Below are 14,850 nucleotides of genomic sequence, written 5' to 3'. Positions count from 1 at the left end.
CTGTGATCATGTGTGAGCAATAGACAGTGAGAACAGATTTGTGATTGCCAAGTAGGAGGAGAGGTGGGAAAGGCATAGAGTGGGAGTTTGAGGTTAGCAGATGCAAATTAACATATATAGAATGGATATACAAGGTCCTACTGTATAACACAGGGAACTATAATATATTCAATATTCTGTGATAAACCATAATGGAATGTATATAGGTGCAACTGAATCACTTTGCTCTGCAGTGGAAATTAACACAACACTGCAAATCAACTATGCTTCAATTAAAAAAATAAAGCAGATTGTGCTTTTGGGGTAAAAAGGGGAATACAAAGTCTTGAAGATCTTGGGACACAGTGCCAAGCTGCCTCTCCCTACAGATTGCTATTTTAGCATTCCTATAAATTAGACTTTTATATGCTGTGAAATAGATTCAAATTCAAGCGGTTTTGTTTTGTTTTTAGAATAAATTATCGTAACATTGTATTGGCTTAAAAATTAGTCTTGATATAATCAGAATTAGGATTCAAGAGAAATGCAAAGAGTTTGGCCAGCCACACATCTCAACAACAGCTTAGACTGCTTCAAATTATATTTAAAGGATTTTATAAAAGAAAAAAGGCATCGCAAAGTAAAGAATGAATTCACCTGTACCTTGTGCAAAATAATACACTGCAGTAGGACAAGATACTTTTTATAGTTCTTAAAAAATGTAACATGTTAATTCAGACTCTGCTATTATTTTGGCTTGATTGGGCTCGTGACCTATAGAGGCAGAATATAAAATTCAATGAGGATCAGAGTATTGGTGCATTCATTCAACGTTACTAAGGATGCTTGGTTTAAGGTGCTATGTCAATTATCAGCGAAGCTGGTAAGGAACATGTTACCGCATGGTATACCATATGGGAATAAAGTGGCCACAAAGTAGGTGGATGAATTAAGGAAAGCATTTTGGGCAAAACCTGGGAAATGGTACTTGCATGTAGATGGTTCTCACTAGGACAGGGACTCAGGGTCATAAGGGAATAAGAGTCACTAGTTTGGTGTTGAGGGGCTTCCCTGGTAGCTCAGCTGGTAAAGAATCCACCTGTAATGCAGGAGACCCTGGTTTGATTCCTGTGTCGGGAAGAGGGATAGGCTATCCCTCCAGTATTCTTGGGCTTCCCTGGTGGCTCAGATGGTAAAGAATCCGCCTGCAATGTGGGAGACCTGGGTTTGATCCCTGGGTTGGGAAGATGCCCTGGAGGAGGGCATGGCAACCCACTCAAGTATTCTTGCCTGGGGAATCCCTGTGGACAGAGGAGCCCAGCGGCTATAGTCCCTGGGGTTGCAGAAAGTCAGACATGACTGAGCGACTAAGCACCGCACAGTGTGGTACTGAAGTCTTCTCCTCAGTCTCCCACTGCTTGGCAAATCGGTCTCTACTTAAACACACCAGTGACAGGGGACTGTCCCTATCAGTCACATCAACTGCATAAATCACGTGGCGAAAGAACTCAGCAAACACAGGCAAATGTCACTATTAAATAGAACGTGGCTAAGTAAAGCTTATTACCTGAACAATTTGGAACATAATTTTAGTGGGAAGGAAGAAATCACAAGGGCACTGTGGTGGTCATTTAGGCTACAAAGCATCTCTCTCTCTTAGATACATTTATAGGATGTACTTCCCCACCCTGTTTAAACTTGGGCATGGCCACAGTTTTGTTGCTTGGGCTGCTGAAATGTGGGTGGAAGTGACCAATATTCACTACATATAAGAAGCTTGAAGGATATTAACTATATATGTGAAGCTTTGGAGTCTGTGTTGTGAATGTCCATGTTTGCTCTGGTTTGCCAAAGTGATCATGGAAACGTGTTGAGCGGATGCCTCCAACAGGAAAGGTCTCAGTGACTGGGATGGGCAGAACCTTCCCACCAACCACAAAGAATCTGCAGTGTGAGAAATCAGCTTGTGTGTTAACTACAATAACTGTCTGTCATTGTGCCAAAACCTATCCCACACTGACTGTTAGAGTCAGTTTTAGCTGGGATTATTTTTAAATGCCAACCTATCATATAAAGCCATGGACATTATGTGTTTGGTTCAATCTCCTAAATATCTACACCTATAATAGAAGAGCATGTAAACACAACTCATGATCAAGTAATTTAACATTAAAAAAGAAATATAATTGTTCAGCCTTTCTAACTTACTAAGGCACAAAGTGAACACATATTATAAAAGTGTTCAAAGCTTGGAAAACTATATCCAACAAATTCAGCTTAGTGGTTGCCTCTGGAGAGACAAAGAAAATGGGATCCTGTAAAGGAAGAGTACATGGGAGCTTCAACTGCATCAGCGATGTCTTATTATTATTTTAAATCTGAACCACATAATGCCAAAATTTAAGGTTTTATATAGCTGAGTACTTGAAAGATATTATTTTCTATTATGTAGAGTAATCATTGTGAGTAATCATTGCTTCTGATCATTCGAAACACAAGTTTAAAAGAAAATTATTTAACAGCAGTTATTAAAGTCAAAGGGTTTTCTGATTATTATCTGCTGACTTAAACCTCCAAATAAAATGCCCTACTTTGTGAAGGGATAGAATAAAGATATTCCATGTAAATGGAAACCAAAAGAAAGCTAGAGTATCAGTATTCAAATCAGACAAAATAGATTTTAAAATAAAGACTGGTATAAGAGACAGACAAGGAAAGACACTACATAATGATCAAGGGATCAATCCAAGAAGACATAACAATTATAAATCTATATGCTCCCAACATAGGAGCACCTCAATACATAAGGCAAATGCTAACAGTCATAAAAGGGGAAATCAACAGTAACACAATATTAGTGGGGGACTTTATTTTATTTTATTTATTTTATTTTTTTTTAGTGGGGGACTTTAATACTCCACTCACACCAACGGACAGATCATCCAGACAGAATATAATAAGGAAACACAAGCCTTAAATGACACATTAGACTTGATAGACTGAATTGATAGTTATAGGGCATTTTATCCAAAAGCAGCAGAAAACACTTTCTGCTCGAGTGTACATGAAAAATTCCCCGGGATAGATCACATCTTGGTCCACAAACCAAGTCTCAGTAAATTTAAGAAAACTGAAATCATAGCAAACAGCTTTTCTGACCACACACTATGAGATTAGAAATAAATTACAGGAAAAAACTGTAAAAAGCAGAAACACATGGAGGCTAAATAATATATTACTAAACAACCAATGGATCACTGAAGAAATCAAAGAGGAAATAAAAAAATATCTAGAGGCAAATAACAATGAAAACATAATGATCCGAAGCTTATGGGACACAGCAAAAGCAGTTCTAAGAGGAAATTTATAGCAGCACAATCTTACTACAAAAATCCCAAATAAACAACATAACCTTACACCTAAAGCAACTAGAGAAAGAGGAACAAACAAAACCCAAAGTGAGTAGGGGGAAAGAAGTCAAAGATCAGAGCAGAAAGAAATGAAACAGAGATGAAGAAAATAATAGCAAAGATCAATGAAACTAAAAGCTAGTTCTTCGTGAAGATAAACGAAATTGATAAATCTTTAGCCAGACTCATTAAGAAAAAGAGAGAGGACTCAAGTCAATAAAATTAGAAACGAAAAAGGCGGACTTACAACTGACACCACAGAAATTCAAAGAATAAGAGACTTTTATAAGTGACTGCACACCAATAAAAGGGACAACCTAGAAGAAATGGACAAATTCTTAGAAAGGTATAACCTTCTAACACTGAACCAGGAAGAAATAGAAAATATGAACAGACCAAACACAAGTACTGAAATTGAAACTGTGATGGAAAATTTCCAATAAAAGTGCAGGAAATGGTGACTTCACAGGTGAATTCTATCAAACATTTAAAGAAGAGTTAATGCCTACCCTTCTGAAACTCTTCCAAAAAATTTCAGAGGAAGAACACTCCCAAGCTCATTCTATAAGGCCACCATCACTCTGATACAAAAATCAGACAAATATATCACAAAACAGAAAATTACAGGCCAGTATCACTGATGAACACAGACACAAAAATCCTCAACAAAATACTAGCAAACTGAATACAACACATTAAAAGGATCATACACTGTGATCAAGTGACATTTATCTCAGGGATGCAAGAATTCTTTCATTTATTCAAAGCAATTAATGTGATATGTCATATTAACAAACTGAAAAACAAAACCTAGATGATCATCTTGATAGATGCAGAAAAAGCTTTTGACAAAACTTGACACTAATTTATAATAAAACTCTCCAGAAAGTGTGCATATATGGAATTTACCTCAATATAATAAGGACCATATATAACAAATCCACAGCAAACATCATACTCAATAGTGAAAAACTGAAAACATTTCCTCTAAGAGCCGGGAAAAGAAAGGATGTTCACTCTTGCCACTTTTATTCAACATAGTTTTGGAAGTCCTAGTCACAGCAATCAAAGAAGAAAAAAATAAATCCAAACTTGAAAAAAAGAAGTAAAACTGTCACTGCTTGTAGATGACGTAATAAAATACACAGAAAATCCTAAAGATGCTAACCAAAAAACTACTATAGCTCATCAATGAATTTAGTAATATTGCAGGATACAAATTTGATACATAGAAATCTCTTGCATTCCTATACACTAAATGACAAAATATCAGAAAGAAAAATTAAGGAAATAAACTCATGTTCCACTGCAACAAGAAGAATAAAATATTTAGGAATAAACCTACTTAATGAGGCAAAAGACCTGTATACAAAAAACTATAAGCAACTGATGAAAGAAATCAAAGACAACACCAACAAATGTATATACCATGCTCTTGGATTGGAAAATGACTTTACTACCCAAAGCAACCCGCAGATTCAACGTAATTTCTTTCAAATTGCCAATGACATTTTTCACAGACTTAGGACAGAAAATTTCACAATTTGTATGGAATCAAAAAAAATAAATAAAAACACCCGGAATAGTCAAAGCAATCCTGAAAAACAAAATGGAGCTGGAGCAGTCAGGCTCCCTAACTTTAGACTATGCTACAAAGTTACAGGACTGAATGGCACTTACAAAGTTGCAGTAATCACAACTGAATGGCACTTTGCTGTACTACAGGAAGTAATGCAAAATTTTAAATCAACTATAATCCAATAACAAATTTTTTTAAATGCCCTACTTTGAAAGAGTTCTAGATAGTTAAGATTTCAGTTCAGTTCAGTTCAGTCGCTCAGTCGTGTCCGACTCTTTGCGACCCCATGAATTGCAGCACGCCAGGCCTCCCTGTCCATCACCAACTCCCGGAGTTCACTCACATTCATCGAGTCAGTGATGCCATCCAGCCATCTCATCCTCACCCCCAATTCCCTTCTCCTCCTGCCCCCAAGTCCTCCCAGCATCTGAGTCTTCCCCAATGAGTCAACTCTTCATATGAGGTGGCCAAAGTACTGGAGTTTCAGCTTTAGCATCAGTCCTTCCAAAGAAATCCCAGGGCTGATCTCCTTCAGAATGGACTGGTTGGATCTCCTTGCAGTCCAAGGGACTCTCAAGAGTCTTCTCCAACACCATGGTTCAAAAGCATCAATTCTTTGACGCTCAGCCTTCTTCACAGTCCAACTCTCACATCCATACATGACCACAGGAAAAACCACAGCCTTGACTAGACAGACCTTGGTCGGCAAAGTAATGTCTCTGCTTTTGAATATACTATCTTACCTGGATTTAAACATAACAATCAGAGAAGGCGATGGCACCTCAGTCCAGTACCCTTGCCTGGAAAATCCCATGGACAGAGGAGCCTGGTAGGCTGCAGTCCGTGGGGTTGCGAAGAGTCGGACACGACTGAGCGACTTCACTTTCACTTTTCACTTTCCTGCATTGGAGAAGGAAATGGCAACCCACTCCAATGTTCTTGCCTGGAGAATCCCAGGGACGGGGGAGCCTGGTGGGCTGCCGTCTATGGGGTCGCACAGAGTCGGACATGACTGAAGTGACTTAGCAGCAGCAGCAAACATAACACTCCTTAAGCTCTTAAAGCACAGAAGCTTGTAGAAAGGGAAATTCACACTTCAGCATTTCTATGTTTGGATTCTGGCCTCTGAAAGGACTTCCTTACCCTAAGTTATTTTCTCTGGAGGAGAAAGTTCCCTCCTACCATGTGACCAGGAAGCCAGTGATTATCATGCCTACATATATGCAGTGGCAAGAACGTAAGATATGAAGGTGTGATGAATTAAAATCCCAAGTTTAACACCTATTGTCTCTGTGGCCTTGAGTAAGCCAGTTAATGTCTCTGTATCTCAGTTTCTTCATTTTGAAATTTTAAAAGACATACTTCTATTGAAAACAGTCAATATTTTCCTATTGATGTTTTTCAGGACTCCAGTTTTATAACAGAACACCATGCAAATGTCAAATATGATATATTTAGTGGTATAATGGGCTTCCCAGGTGGCTCAGTGGTAAAGAAGCGGCCTGCCAATGCAGGAGATGCAGAAGATGAGGGTTTGAACTTTGAGTCAGGAAGATCCCCTGGAGAAGGCAATGGCACCCCACTCCAGTATTCCTGCCTGGAAAATCCCATGGACAGAGGAGCTCGGTGGGCTACAGTCCATGGAGCTGCACACAGTCTGACAAAATTTAGCAACTGAGCACAACAGTACAACACATTAGGGGATTTTCAAAAAATCTGAAATCTGACTAACTTACATCATGAGGTGCATGCAGAGAGTTATATATTTCATTAAAATGTTGACAAGAGCAAAGCTGCTCTCATTCTGACCCCATCTCTGCTCTATTCAAAATTCCTTCATGGTATAGTTATCATCATGATCACTTTTAGATTACCAGTGAGTCTGCTCATCTTTTCTTATATTTCTTGGAGATTTATAACTCCCCCTCCCCTGGAGTTAGATTGGGCTTTTCATTAGTTTGAAAGGGTGGGTGGGAGGAGGAGTAGACCAGTAAGGAAAACAGGAGGAGGGTATGGTAAGGGGGTCAGAGAAAGAAGGGGCTGGGAGGTTCCCAGGCCCAGCTCCTAGTTGGTCTTGGAGTCCAAACATCTGATTTTCCCCAGAAGTGTATTTCTTCCTCTCAATCTTTTATCCTCTGGAGCCAGATTCATTTTTTTTTATTCCTAACTTATTTCCCCCTCATGAAGATTTAATTGGGACCTTGATCCCAAAATATTCACCTTGGAGAGACTCAATGCTGAAGAATAGAGGAGACTTCATTCATTGAGAAGGGCATCTGATGACAAGAATAAAGGGTGATGGTAACCATATTTAATTTTTAAAATTGGTATTGGTATTTTGATGCTATGAAAAATAGATACCTAAAGATTGGCATTGTCCTTTTACCCCAGTACTGCAAACACTAGTCAAAATAATGATTAAATAAGGAAAAGCATGGGAAAATAGTTTATAATATGCATTTATCACTGCAGTTGTTAAAAAGACCACGGATTGTTCATTACTTTTAAAACACCACATCCAATAACATCTCAATATATTCTAAAAACATTATACCCCTAAACCCAGCGATGTTGCATATTTGGGGATTAAACTGCCAGACTTCCTCCCTAATTGTCAGGGTTTTAGTGTTTGTGTATGTGTGTGTTTGGTTAGTTTTATTTTTCATCTTTGCTGTTTTTTCTGCTTTATAGTGGGTAGAACTTATTATTTTAAATTATTTTTGTGCTAACACTTTTTAACCACTTATTATTTGACAAGCACTTTCAGATGCATTACCTCATTTCTCAAAAGTGTTCAGGAAGAAGTTATTTTTATTTCCACTTCAAAGATGAAGCAACTGAGGGCCAAAGAAGGAACCCAAGTTTATAGAAGCAGTAAATGGCAGAGCCAGGACTCAAACTCACTTCTGACATCAAGTTATTTTCTTGTTCTACTTCACTCTGTATGAGGATAAGTTTTGATACTTTCTCCTTATAAGAACCAGTAGTTCGATTTTTTTTATGGAGAAAAAGCTCTCAATGTGACTTAAATATAAATGCAATTGAAGACTCAGAAACAAGGCAATCACAGCTGCTAAATCTTTGCACCTGCAAGTAAACAGCAGAAAGCAAAGCCAAGCAATCCTTCCTTTAAAATCGGAGGGACATGAAACAAGTGAGACATTGAAATGGCACTCATTGTCCAGAAATGACAAGGGGAAATTCCTTAACTTCTGGCCCTGGAGAAAGACACTCAGAATCAAGTTCTTGTAGAACTTCATAAGAGTATTTATCTTCAGTCTGGGATTTATGACAATCACCTAGTAGGTTCCAGCTGAGAAAAATGAGTTGTCAAGAAAAGGCAATAACAACTGCAAGTACAAGCAACCATCAAAATGATAAAACTGTCACGTTTGTACATATGAAGCAATGATTACATTCATTATGTCCAACTCCTGATACTTAATATTGTCTTCCAAGGAAGCTAAGTTCCATTTAGAGTTTTGCTGTTAGCACAAATATGTTTGAAAGAGATTTGACTGAATTTTTCACAAGTTTATAGAGCATGCAGTGAAACTGTCTCGAGAGGTGTCCACCGATACCTGGAAAGATTTGCAAAAAGAGTATTTCAGCCCTAGTAATTTGCAAAAATAGAGTTAGGTATTGATTTGGGGGACATGGGTGATCTCAAACAACTTGTGCTCTTATTTTTAGGGAAAAATAATACTTCAGTCAAAAATTTGAGTGTGTTTTCCCCTCAGAGAGAGTCTCCATTTTAGATCCTCAAGCATGAGCGGTATTGCTAAAATGACAGAGAAAAGGGGATCGGAAATAGACTAATAAGGCAGAGAGGGAGGTAGGGAAGGCAGAGGGAGAAAGAGACAGGGACTAAGAATAAAAGTCACAAAGAATCTCTGATTATTTTGATCACTTTTTGGGAGCTACTTTGTTGTACATTTATCCTCACCAAAAATGAATATTATTGAGTTCAAGGAATAAAATTGAGGATGGGAAGTAGGTGTCCCCCGTGTCCTCCTGTTATGGCTGGTAGACTGCTGCTGCTCTCCCTGCTGCCTCTGACTTTTCTAAGCTTTTGTCTAGTTCAGCATTCACTCTACTACTTGCACTACTAGAACAAGATCAGCAAAGAGCCGAAAGCTGGCCAGAAGGATCACTGTGGACCATATTCGAATTTTCGTGATTCTGAAGTTCCCTCTCATTAGTGACAGAAGAGTTTGGATTCTGGTCAATCAAGTCATTAATTTCTTGTCAAGGGCTTTCCACTTAACAGGCTTTAGCCAGCATGGAAAGGTCCATTTTAAGGATTAGCTGGAAGATGTACTTGAGACGTTTTTCTGAATTTCTAACATTCAAGGCCTGGTTTCTGGCACTACCTGCGTTGGCCACTGCATATCATACTTCTTAATCTATTCCGCTGTCCTCCCACTGTTAATTCTCTCCTTTCAGCCCATTACTTTCTCTAGATACTCTCCTAATCTACAAACTGTGCTCTCTCTCCAGTGATATCTTAACCCTTCATTTTGGTTTGTGACATTGAAAGATTACCTAAAGCAATGCTCTCCTGATATGTTACCACCATGAGATAGTTCCTGCTGCATGCTGCTTTGTCAGCCTCTCTGCCACTGTTTCAGCCTTCTGGGTGCGTCTCAAACAAGCTCCTACTATATCAGGAAGTTTGAATTTTAGAGGCTGGTTGGCATCTATTCTCCTCACCAACTACCACAAATAAAATTTTATGTTCATAGAGTTAAAATCACCAAGAAAATACACATGAGAGCTCTGTGTGTCTCCCCTCCCTACCCTCCATCCCCTACACATGTTAAACATGGCCCAATAACCACAGAGCTGCAAAAAACCTTGATGAGATACAAGTTTCAGAAACCCAGTTAGTATGTCAAGTATGCAAAAAAAGGGCAAAACACATAAGGACTTGGGGAAGAAAAATAAGTACTAAAAATATGAATGCTGAATGAGTGAATGCATTCATGGAACAAAAAAGTCATGCAAAGATTCTTCCACAAACATCTACAAATGATGGTCAGCCTATTTCTTTCTTTTTAATTCATAGATGAGCTGAATCCAAAAGGGTACTGAAAAGCAGGAGTGGTAACTGAGTAAACTGACGACACAGTGAACCTAAACGGGAATAGAGAAAGGGGTACATGGCAGTCTTAGTAACAAGGTTTGGGTTTTAATGCCCATGAGGATAAGACGTTCTAAGGACCTGAGTTGGAACTGAGACTCCTGTGTGAAAGCCAGAATTCCTGAAAGCTTGCTTTTGACACTTCAGAGACAGTGTTCTGTGTAAATCCACCTGCTGGCAAAGGGAAACTACAGGAAGACGAACTTTGATTAATAATACTGTGGAATTATGAAAATTTGACTAATGACTATCGAAACATAAACCCAAGAGAAACATGCATATAAAATCTTTCAAAAGAAATACTCTTAAAACCTAAGGCCCACATGAATTATATAGAAGAAGAATTTTAGCTCTGCCAAAAATGAGCTAAAAATAATTATAAAGAAACAATCCACTATGAGCCAGAGACAGCAGATTCAACATACTGGAGGATTAAACATCAGTAAGTTCCGGGACATCCCTGGTGGTCCAGTGGCTAGGACTCCACACTCCCAATGCAGGGAGCCTGGCCTCAATACCTTCAGGTGGTATCACTGTCTAAAAAAATTGTAAGAAATATACAGACACAAGTAAAACTAATAATAAACTTTAGCAAAGTTTTTTCAAGAAAACTGGTAGAAAAATACCAATATTGTTTCTGTAATGAAGAAACAAAATGGGAAAATGTAATTATCTCTCGTCATTCCACTGCTAGGTGTCAATCCAAGGAAAGCACTTGTACACCTGCATACAGAGATAGAAATAAGGATAATTTCTGCAAAAAAAGTAAAAAGCTGTAAGGGTATAAAGCATTAAGAAAATAAGAAAGAATTAACCAAACCATCCTTCAGTAGGTATTGATATATATTCACATAATGGGATGAAAGGTAATAATTTAAAGAGTGACTTGCCAATCTGAATAAACTCAGAAACATAATGTTGAATGAAAAGTTAAGTTGCAAAAGGTAGGTTCAATATAATCATTTCCCTAAACTCTCCCTAAAATTTAATTTATGAATATGTGGACATGTAGGGAAAATATGAAAATATGTATAAGAATTATCCAGGAGAATAAAGCCTCTAAATTCACATACAAACAACTGACCCTTGAGCAATACAGGGGTTAATCCATGTATAATTTACAGTCAGTCCTCCATATCCAAGGTTCCTCCACATCCACAGATTCAATCAACCATGCGCTCTTAGTACTGTAGAATTTACTATTGAAAACCATCTGCATATAAGTGGAATTGTACAGTCCAAATCCACAATGTTTAGGGTCAACTGTAGTTACTTCTGTGTCTAGAACAGTAGGACTTCAGCCATATCTGGAATATTTTACATTCCATGAAAAAGATATCTGAAGCATATGTAGCAAATTTTAAGATTTGGTCTTGATGGTAGGTACAGTGATGCCTGCTATATTATTTTCCCTGTTTGAATTACTTCATAATTAAAAAACAACAGTGGAAAGATACTTATTGATCCTGTTGACATTTTTACCAAGTTATACTTTTGATCAAGTTTTCTGATATCCCTATTGTAATGCCTGGAATAATGTAGGTAAACAATAAGTAATTTCTTTTATTTCATTTCTTTTGTTCCCATTGGATCTTACTCAAAATTTTGTTGCCCAATCTCAGAAGAAACTTATTTAATTATTTTTAACATTTTGACTCCCTCCACCCATTTCTGTCCTCCTCACTGTGCCCCCACATCTGGAAACCACAAATCTGCTCTGTATTTATGAGCTTTTATTTTCCCTTTTAGATTCCACATATGTATCCCACATATTTAGATTCAACAATCATAAAGTATTTGTATTTGACTGGTTTCACTTAGCATAATGCCCTTGAGAGCCATATATGCTGTCACAAATGACAGTATCTTAATTCTTTTTGATGGCTCAATAATACTCCATTGGGCGAATATATATGTATATATATATATATATATACACACACATATACCACACACACATATATCTACAAACCACAACTGCATTATCCATTAATCTATTGTCAGACACTGAGGTTGTTTCTATACCTTGGTTATCATAATTAGTGCAGCAAGAAACATGGGGTATTTAAAACAAAAAGCGTTTACTGAATGAAATACAGGAGAATCGTGAAAGCCACTTCCACCTCTTTCCCTTCATTTTCTACTTTATTCTATTGATACTTCATGTCCTCTTTTTCTTTCTCCTCCTTGTTTCAGAGAAGTCACTGATATGTCTTAAACTTCTGTGCAACGTAAGAACAATAATACAGCAAGATAAAGAATAAACTATCTTTCCTTTCCAAGATCTTTAGACTTATATTTGTGTTTGTGTCAGGTTAAGGCATAGAAAGATTAATTGATGTCTTCTGTGGTTTGCTCTACTTGTCAAGCTCATCATTCACAGACTGGAGGCCTGACAATCTTTAGACACAGAGCTTCCAGCCAATAAATTCAGCCGCTTACTTTAAGGTTTGGTTCCTGTTTAACTTTTAAGAAAATTTAAAATAAAACTGCTACCAGGAGGATGGACATGGGTTTGGGTGGACTCTGGGAGTTGGTGATGGACAGGGAGGCCTGGTGTACTGCGGTTCACGGGGTTGCAAAGAGTCGGACACGACTGAGCAACTGAACTAAAGTGAACCAGGAGGATAAGGATGATGACAGATGACTTATTCTAAATCTCTTTTGCTGCTGCTGCTAAGTCGCTTCAGTGGTGTCCGACTCTGTGTGACCCCATAGACGGCAGCCCACCACGCTCTCCCGTCCCTGGGATTCTCCAGGCAAGATCACTTTAAAATTTTATTTTTGTTGTGCCAAAAGAGTCAGGGTTTTAACACTGAAAAACATAGTTTCAAACACTTCTATCTTTTTCCCATGATCAGTGGCAGAAAGGACTCCTTTTTATTCATCACAATTTCAATATGAACAACAGTAAGTAGAACCCACAATAGATATAATATATTGTCTGAAAGGAGTTATTCTTGACCTTGTATGGCAAGTTAGGAGTATTAAGAATATATGCTTGTGTTTAAAGATGAGTTCTTTGTTTACCCTTTCAAAGATATAGCTTGAGTCTGAGTATCTTAATTTGTATCAACACTTCTGTCCCAATGTAATCTCTATTTCCACCTAGTTTTGCAATACAAATAGGTTCACAGATATCACCAGAAAATAAATCATCAAGTAATATTTGCCCATCTACACTACCAAGGGATATCTATAAAGTGAAACTTGAGGATCAGCCAAACATTATTATTTGCCCCAGATAATATTATCAAAATCATCCAACTGACTATATAGACAGCTACAGTTATTTCAAGAGCTAGAAGATTTAAAAAAAAAACCAAACACAAACATTCCATTGATTCATAGGTTATGCTTAAACAACACATGCACTGATAGTATATTTTTGCTAGCATCAGTAATGGTTTAACTCAAGTAATACAGGTGATAAAACGGATCAACATGCATATTCCTCCCATACTCAAAGCCAAAAAGGTCCCCTGCCTAATTATGTAAGAACATGCTACAGCCAATCCTTAGGATGGAGAAACTATACAAGCTGTTACCAGAAAGGAAACTCAGGACATTTACTTTTCAGCTCTTCACATCATCATATTTTAAACACAATTTTCTGGATAAAAACCAATGTGTTAGATGCCCTTTCTCTTGAAGAAGGCAAAAATAATATCAGCTCTGGCCAATCAATACCTTATGTTGTGAAAACCTGAAGTAGCTTTTTTTCATCATTTTCCAAATTACCTAAAATTTTCATGTCTTTGTCTCTTCTATAGCAAACATTAAGGAAAGGGAGGTACAGTGGGGAAAGGATGCCAAGAGGTTTAACCAAAAGATGCTGGAGAAATTGTTTGCTGGCCCAAAGTTGGGGCATCTCAACAAAATCATTTAAAACCCTCAAAATTGCACACTATATAAGTTCTCAACATCCCAGTAAAAAAAATGCCCAGTGAAGATAGTTAACTCTAAGAAATTTTCTTCTTTATATTGGATCCAAGGCCAAAGGTCATTAACATCATCTATAAACCTTATTTATTGAATTCTTGAAATATGGTATTGATTTTTTAAAGAAACAATTTAATCAAAATGTTGCATTCATAATTAATAATATATTCAAATCACCACTGAAAATAAAAGAAATCTAGTAAGGCACAATTATTTTGGACCCATAGATGAATCTTCTTGTTCTATGGCTTCCTATTTAAGAAACATATTGCATAACTTATTCTTTACCAATGTTTCTGCTATAAAAATTTCATTATCCATCATAAGATTAAATAATTCTATAAAATAATCCAAGTTCTCAGCATAAAACTGCTACAATTCCAGTTTTTCTGTAAAGGTAAATAAATACACCTACCTCTACAAATATAAAACACGGGATGATGGAATAACTTCGTTGAGTGTTGTTTCCTACAGCCATTTCTTACATGTAGCAAGGCTGTACCGTCTAAAACTTTCCAGGCTGAAATAGAAATAGATGGCATGGTATAAGAACCATATGTTTAGAAGTCCCTTAGGTATGCACATAAAAATATCAGCTGCCCTTTAGATAAGCAAGCTGTGTACAAACAAGGCAAAATACTGATCTATAGCACAGTCAAATCAGATTAATTATAAATCCAGAGAAAAGAGACGAAGGTTTACTAACCATAAACAGTCTCTGAGCCTAAATGACCAAGCAGGGAGGCCCTGTGCACACAGATATAGTGAAGAGAATTTTAATTGCCTGGTGCTGCACA

At 37.4% G+C, this 14,850-nt stretch overlaps 1 protein-coding gene across 1 annotated transcript in view; it reads right to left on the bottom strand.

Moving 5' to 3' along the window:
* The window catches only part of PLPPR1 (phospholipid phosphatase related 1), a 139,026-nt gene extending 124,495 nt beyond the window's left edge, over positions 1–14,531 (bottom strand). The window contains exon 1 of the mRNA XM_068974536.1: positions 14,469–14,531. Within this exon, the coding sequence (XP_068830637.1) occupies positions 14,469–14,531 (63 nt within the window). The remainder of the gene's footprint in view (positions 1–14,468) is intronic.
* Positions 14,532–14,850: the final 319 nt, after the last annotated feature.

The sequence above is a fragment of the Capricornis sumatraensis genome, chromosome 6 (genome assembly GCF_032405125.1).
Source record: "Capricornis sumatraensis isolate serow.1 chromosome 6, serow.2, whole genome shotgun sequence".
Classification (NCBI taxonomy): Eukaryota; Metazoa; Chordata; class Mammalia; order Artiodactyla; family Bovidae; genus Capricornis; species Capricornis sumatraensis.
The sequence above is the reverse complement of the archived record's forward strand: the minus strand, read 5'-3'. Positions and strand labels throughout refer to the sequence as shown.